General features: G+C 41.2%; 1 protein-coding gene across 2 annotated transcripts; it reads left to right on the top strand.

Annotated features, from left to right (window-relative positions):
• Window positions 1-475: 475 nt before the first annotated feature.
• On the top strand, window positions 476-4,180 carry LOC117466830 (gamma-crystallin M2-like). Of its 2 annotated transcripts, none has more exons than XM_034110306.1 (3): window positions 476-505; window positions 3,565-3,807; window positions 3,905-4,180. In XM_034110306.1, the coding sequence occupies exons 1-3, from the start codon at window positions 476-478 to the stop codon at window positions 4,178-4,180; spliced, it is 549 nt and encodes a 182-aa protein (XP_033966197.1). The 2 variants fall into 2 exon arrangements, with proteins under 2 accessions (XP_033966197.1, XP_033966195.1); XM_034110304.2 differs by lacking the exon at window positions 476-505 and adding an exon at window positions 3,421-3,462.
• The last annotated feature ends 3,887 nt before the right edge of the window (window positions 4,181-8,067 follow it).

Raw genomic sequence — 8,067 nt, 5'->3', positions numbered from 1 at the left:
TCTGTGATAGGTTTCTTACATTTTTTATTGAAAAAGTATCCGCTCTTAGGCTAGCCCACACTAGTGCTACCCCAGATTCTGCTCCTTTTCTGTGCCCTGCTGTCCTCGACCACTTTGAGCCTGTATCCCTCACTTCTCTCTCGGATGTTGTCATGCACCTGCTGCCGACAAACTGCACCTCAGACAGCATTCCCTCTCGCCTTCTCAGAGATGTTTTTGATTCAGTTGGAGCAAGTATTTTATTAGTCATAAACACCTCTCTTAGCTCAGGTTGCGTCCCAGCTGCCTTCAAACATGCTGTGGTCAAGCCACTGTTAAAAAAGAAAATCTCGACCCCTCAATTCCCGCAAATTTTAGGCCCATCTCCCAGCTACCTTTTTTATCCAAAGCCCTGGAGTGAGTAGTCTACGCCCAGCTGCAGTCTTTTTTAATCTCACATGGAATCCATGAAAAGTTTCAGTCTGGCTTCAAACCAATGCACAGCACTGAAATAGCCCTTTTAAGAGTTTTTAACGATCTGCTCCTAGCCGCCGACTCAGGTAGCCCAGCTGTCCTGGTGCTATTAGACCTAACAGCTGCCTTTGACACAGTGGACCATAGCATCCTGTTGTCACGGCTTGAACAGTCCGCTGGCATCACAGGCTCTGCCCTTGCATGGTTCAGGTCCTACCTGACAGACCGCAGTTTTTCAGTGCAGCTAGGTGCCTTCTCCTCTGCAAAGGCCCCTCTTACTTGTGGGGTTCCCCAAGGCTCTATCCTGGGCCCCATCCTCTTTTTATTGTATATACTGCCCCTAGGTTAAATCCTCAGAAAACGTAACATTCCCTTCCACTGCTACGCTGACGATGTTCAGATGTATCTGCCTCTCAAAGGAAATGACAAACACTCACTACAGCAGTTGATGGATTGCCTGACAGAAATGAAGTCCTGGCTGAGCAGAAATGTTCTTAACCTCAACGAGAGCAAGACTGAGGTCATCTTTTTTGGACCCCAACCTCCAGCCTCTTCTGTTGACATTCTGGGTCCTCTTAAAACAAACATCCTCCCCTCGGTCATGAATCTTGGAGTGACTTTTACTAACACTTTTAAATTCGACAAGCAGGTCAGCAGCGTAGTGAAATCCTGCTTTTTTAAATTAAGAGTATTGGCCAAAACCAAGTCTTTTTTATCTTTCAAAGACCTGGAGAGAGTTATCAACGCCTTTGTGACCTCGAGACTCGATTATTGCAACGCTCTATACGTGGGTATGGACCAGGCCTCAATTAAACGCCTGCAGCTAGTGCAGAACGCAGCGGCACGTCTCCTCACTGGCCACAAAAAGCGTGACCACATCACCCCAATTCTGGTCTCATTGCACTGGCTTCCAATTCGGTTCCGAATTGATTTTAAACTCCTTGTATTTGTTTTTAAAGCACTAAATGGGCTGGCTCCGGCCTATATAGCTGAACTCCTCCAGCGCTACACCCCAGCCAGAGCGTTAAGGTCTGCTGACCAGCTGCTACTGGTAGTGCCTAAAACCAGGCTAAAAACCAGAGGGCACCGAGCCTTCGCGGCGGCTGGCCCCAGGCTCTGGAACACTCTGCCCCTCCATGTGAGGTCGGCCCAGACCCTAGGGGTTTTTAAATCAAAACTAAAAACTCACTTCTTCACCCTGGCCTTCTAATCATAGCAGAGCACGACTCATGACACTTCCCTGTGTTTGATTTTTATATTTGCTGTTGTAATTTATTGTCTTCTGTTTACATCGGTAGTAATGTGTTATTTATTATCTGCATGTGCAGCACTTTGGCTCGACCGGAAATCGTTTTTAAATGTGCTATAGAAATAAAATTTGATTCGATTTGATATATGAATGCACATAACATAATGCGAACAATATCTTATTATTTTTAAAATGTTGCACATTTCTTTTCCACATTACTTCTTTTAAATCAGCACAGCTCTCCACTTTAAATACAGCATATAGTATTTGTCATATGTTAATATTGTACATTTGTTATAAAAGTGTTAAAATAGTTTTTTTAAATAGTTATAATAACAGTCCTATTTGTATTTGCTGCGTATTCTTTTTTTTCTTTTTTAAATGTCTCTTTTTTTAGACATTAATTATTACTTTTGACTTCTGGTTAAATGTCAGGGGAATGCAGCATGTTCAGTGTTTTTGTTCCCAACTCAAATAATGAAGCATTTTGAATTTAACATTACATTAGCCCTGATTCCTTCAACTCGCCCTCAACACAACATTGTTACCTCTGGCTCATATGGGTATTACAGTTATTTATATCCATTTGCCATACTATCTTGTTTTCTTTCGTATAGCACTTTGCAACATTGCTATACTAATACAATAATAGCATTAATATTAATTGAAAGAACACGTTTTTTGTTGGGAATAAATTCAATGTATGGCCATTAGATCAACCTCTGATATTTTTAATATCGAGGAGACTCGAACAACAGGACTTACCTACTTTAAAATTGAACTTACTGTAGAGCAGATGTAACACACAACACTACAGTTCAACATTAACAATACTCTTGTTTCACAGTTAGGTGCCATGCCATTGTTTTAACTGTCCATTATTATGAAACCCCAATAAACCCCAGAAAAGCTCACATTAAACGAAAAGCCATTTTGTTCTACACCAAGATATCGCTAGAACAAATAGCCATTGCTACAACGGCCCATTGTTCTTGAAAAAACTCTCTCTGATAAAAACAGAATATGTTTGATGACTTGTATATTTGTGTATTACTTTCCAGTTTCATCATCTACTTCCACTTCTACATTCAGAGAACGCAATCTTTGTTTTTGTTCAAATGGTCGCCGTTTCAAAAAAGGCAATGATATAGTAATAAATGATTGCCGTGTCTCTGCCAAGAGACCCCCGACTAATTATAGCTTGCCATCTTTTAAAACCTCCATGATGTTATTGTGAATGAGGTGATGGATAAAACTTAGAAGAAGAATGTAAACAATTTGCTCAGAAGCATTGTGCTTGATATCGACTATCTTGATTTGAAAAGCCAAAATAAAAAAAATATATATGACTGACCTTTCCTTTGTTTCGCAGTCCCACCTAGCAGCACCCTCATAATTCCTCTTCTCTTTGTTTAAAGTACTGTATTCCTATAGTCCAACTTTACGAAACAAGTATAATGTGTCATATTTGGCATAAAAAGGCAAAAAACTATAGTCTTTATGAGAATGTTGAGAGACATAGAGTCAGTTGTCCTCCTCGACAAGGTACCCAATCCCTGTAAGAATGTACCAAACCTCTGCATTCTGTTGGCTTCAATGGTAAACTGCTGAGTTAGATGGTTCCCGAGGGGGAGGGACTACTCATTCTTTACGTTAGTCAGGTATAAAAGGAAAGGGTTAAACCAGGTAGATATCAGTTCACCAGCAACAGCACATCTACAGCCAACATGAGCAACACCGGCATGAACATGAGGGGCAAGGTACTTTCAGAAGTCTTTTTGTGATAAGCAGAAATAACTGTTTGCAATATCCATGTGTACCTTGCTAATCTATTTCTAACCATTACAATTCCCTTCTTTCAGATCACCTTCTACGAGGAGAAGAACTTCCAGGGTCGTTCTTATGAGTGCATGAATGACTGCTCTGACATGTCCTCCTCCCTGAGCAGGAGCCAGTCCTGCAGGGTGGAGAGCGGCTGCTTCATGGTCTACGATCGTTCCAACTACATGGGAAACCAGTACTTCATGAGGAGGGGCGAGTACTCCGACTGCATGAGCATGATGGGAATGAGGGACTGCATCAAGTCTTGCCGTATGATCCCCATGGTGGGTATACAACTGTAACCGACGATTCTACTATGGGTGACCACCCGACAACTCTTTACATTAAATCATTCATTGATAATTCTTCTCCCCAAAGCAGCACAGAGGCCAGTTCAGGATGAAGATCTATGAGAAGGAGAACTTCGGTGGTCAGAGTCACGAGATGATGGAGGACTGTGACAACGTCATGGACCGTTACCGCATGAACGAGTGCCAGTCCTGCAACGTGATGGACGGTCACTGGCTGATGTACGAGCAGCCCCAGTTCAGAGGCAAGATGATGTACATGAGGCCCGGAGAGTACAGGAACTTCAGAGACATGGGCATGAGCGGCCAGAGGTTCATGAGCATGAGGCGTATCACCGATTCCTGCTAAATGTTCACTGAATGTTTCCTGAATTCATAAAATGCCAAATAAAAAATTAACCTTGAATGTGACTTTTGTCATGCTTATTGTCCAACTGTTAAAATCACACATTATTCATTGAAATTAATTATATAAGATTTATTTGACAGTAGGCAACTATTAGCAATGAAAATGTTGATCCTAACATGTTTTATATCTGAGGAGAAATTTGTTGCAAGATTGAAAAAAAAAAAAAACAGAATGCCTTACCATTGATATTGGATGACGGATTAATAGTCTGGGCTCATCAACAAGGCCCAGGACCCCCAATGAAACTGACTTTTATCCATCCCAGAAAAAACATTATGCATTATATATAACAGAGCACATTTCTCTGTTAATCTCTAAAAACAGCCAGAAACCTCAGGTTCTTTTTAATGTCCTCAACTCGATCATAAATCCCTGTGATGCTTCTTTGGTTGTGCCATCGACTACTCTCTGTGATAGGTTTCTTACATTTTTTATTGAAAAAGTATCCGCTCTTAGGCTAGCCCACACTAGTGCTACCCCAGATTCTGCTCCTTTTCTGTGCCCTGCTGTCCTCGACCACTTTGAGCCTGTATCCCTCACTTCTCTCTCGGATGTTGTCATGCACCTGCGGCCGACAAACTGCACCTCAGACAGCATTCCCTCTCGCCTTCTCAGAGATGTTTTTGATTCAGTTGGAGCAAGTATTTTATTAGTCATAAACACCTCTCTTAGCTCAGGTTGCGTCCCAGCTGCCTTCAAACATGCTGTGGTCAAGCCACTGTTAAAAAAGAAAATCTCGACCCCTCAATTCCCGCAAATTTTAGGCCCATCTCCCAGCTACCTTTTTTATCCAAAGCCCTGGAGTGAGTAGTCTACGCCCAGCTGCAGTCTTTTTTAATCTCACATGGAATCCATGAAAAGTTTCAGTCTGGCTTCAAACCAATGCACAGCACTGAAATAGCCCTTTTAAGAGTTTTTAACGATCTGCTCCTAGCCGCCGACTCAGGTAGCCCAGCTGTCCTGGTGCTATTAGACCTAACAGCTGCCTTTGACACAGTGGACCATAGCATCCTGTTGTCACGGCTTGAACAGTCCGCTGGCATCACAGGCTCTGCCCTTGCATGGTTCAGGTCCTACCTGACAGACCGCAGTTTTTCAGTGCAGCTAGGTGCCTTCTCCTCTGCAAAGGCCCCTCTTACTTGTGGGGTTCCCCAAGGCTCTATCCTGGGCCCCATCCTCTTTTTATTGTATATACTGCCCCTAGGTTAAATCCTCAGAAAACGTAACATTCCCTTCCACTGCTACGCTGACGATGTTCAGATGTATCTGCCTCTCAAAGGAAATGACAAACACTCACTACAGCAGTTGATGGATTGCCTGACAGAAATGAAGTCCTGGCTGAGCAGAAATGTTCTTAACCTCAACGAGAGCAAGACTGAGGTCATCTTTTTTGGACCCCAACCTCCAGCCTCTTCTGTTGACATTCTGGGTCCTCTTAAAACAAACATCCTCCCCTCGGTCATGAATCTTGGAGTGACTTTTACTAACACTTTTAAATTCGACAAGCAGGTCAGCAGCGTAGTGAAATCCTGCTTTTTTAAATTAAGAGTATTGGCCAAAACCAAGTCTTTTTTATCTTTCAAAGACCTGGAGAGAGTTATCAACGCCTTTGTGACCTCGAGACTCGATTATTGCAACGCTCTATACGTGGGTATGGACCAGGCCTCAATTAAACGCCTGCAGCTAGTGCAGAACGCAGCGGCACGTCTCCTCACTGGCCACAAAAAGCGTGACCACATCACCCCAATTCTGGTCTCATTGCACTGGCTTACAATTCGGTTCCGAATTGATTTTAAACTCCTTGTATTTGTTTTTAAAGCACTAAATGGGCTGGCTCCGGCCTATATAGCTGAACTCCTCCAGCGCTACACCCCAGCCAGAGCGTTAAGGTCTGCTGACCAGCTGCTACTGGTAGTGCCTAAAACCAGGCTAAAAACCAGAGGGCACCGAGCCTTCGCGGCGGCTGGCCCCAGGCTCTGGAACACTCTGCCCCTCCATGTGAGGTCGGCCCAGACCCTAGGGGTTTTTAAATCAAAACTAAAAACTCACTTCTTCACCCTGGCCTTCTAATCATAGCAGAGCACGACTCATGACACTTCCCTGTGTTTGATTTTTATATTTGCTGTTGTAATTTATTGTCTTCTGTTTACATCGGTAGTAATGTGTTATTTATTATCTGCATGTGCAGCACTTTGGCTCGACCGGAAATCGTTTTTAAATGTGCTATAGAAATAAAATTTGATTCGATTTGATATATGAATGCACATAACATAATGCGAACAATATCTTATTATTTTTAAAATGTTGCACATTTCTTTTCCACATTACTTCTTTTAAATCAGCACAGCTCTCCACTTTAAATACAGCATATAGTATTTGTCATATGTTAATATTGTACATTTGTTATAAAAGTGTTAAAATAGTTTTTTTAAATAGTTATAATAACAGTCCTATTTGTATTTGCTGCGTATTCTTTTTTTTCTTTTTTAAATGTCTCTTTTTTTAGACATTAATTATTACTTTTGACTTCTGGTTAAATGTCAGGGGAATGCAGCATGTTCAGTGTTTTTGTTCCCAACTCAAATAATGAAGCATTTTGAATTTAACATTACATTAGCCCTGATTCCTTCAACTCGCCCTCAACACAACATTGTTACCTCTGGCTCATATGGGTATTACAGTTATTTATATCCATTTGCCATACTATCTTGTTTTCTTTCGTATAGCACTTTGCAACATTGCTATACTAATACAATAATAGCATTAATATTAATTGAAAGAACACGTTTTTTGTTGGGAATAAATTCAATGTATGGCCATTAGATCAACCTCTGATATTTTTAATATCGAGGAGACTCGAACAACAGGACTTACCTACTTTAAAATTGAACTTACTGTAGAGCAGATGTAACACACAACACTACAGTTCAACATTAACAATACTCTTGTTTCACAGTTAGGTGCCATGCCATTGTTTTAACTGTCCATTATTATGAAACCCCAATAAACCCCAGAAAAGCTCACATTAAACGAAAAGCCATTTTGTTCTACACCAAGATATCGCTAGAACAAATAGCCATTGCTACAACGGCCCATTGTTCTTGAAAAAACTCTCTCTGATAAAAACAGAATATGTTTGATGACTTGTATATTTGTGTATTACTTTCCAGTTTCATCATCTACTTCCACTTCTACATTCAGAGAACGCAATCTTTGTTTTTGTTCAAATGGTCGCCGTTTCAAAAAAGGCAATGATATAGTAATAAATGATTGCCGTGTCTCTGCCAAGAGACCCCCGACTAATTATAGCTTGCCATCTTTTAAAACCTCCATGATGTTATTGTGAATGAGGTGATGGATAAAACTTAGAAGAAGAATGTAAACAATTTGCTCAGAAGCATTGTGCTTGATATCGACTATCTTGATTTGAAAAGCCAAAATAAAAAAAATATATATGACTGACCTTTCCTTTGTTTCGCAGTCCCACCTAGCAGCACCCTCATAATTCCTCTTCTCTTTGTTTAAAGTACTGTATTCCTATAGTCCAACTTTACGAAACAAGTATAATGTGTCATATTTGGCATAAAAAGGCAAAAAACTATAGTCTTTATGAGAATGTTGAGAGACATAGAGTCAGTTGTCCTCCTCTACAAGGTACCCAATCCCTGTAAGAATGTACCAAACCTCTGCATTCTGTTGGCTTCAATGGTAAACTGCTGAGTTAGATGGTTCCCGAGGGGGAGGGACTACCCATTCTTTACGTTAGTCAGGTATAAAAGGAAAGGGTTAAACCAGGTAGATATCAGTTCACCAGCAACAGCACATCT

Source organism: Pseudochaenichthys georgianus, chromosome 21, assembly GCF_902827115.2.
Source record: "Pseudochaenichthys georgianus chromosome 21, fPseGeo1.2, whole genome shotgun sequence".
Classification (NCBI taxonomy): Eukaryota; Metazoa; Chordata; class Actinopteri; order Perciformes; family Channichthyidae; genus Pseudochaenichthys; species Pseudochaenichthys georgianus.
This window is presented reverse-complemented; position numbering and strand designations above follow the sequence as displayed.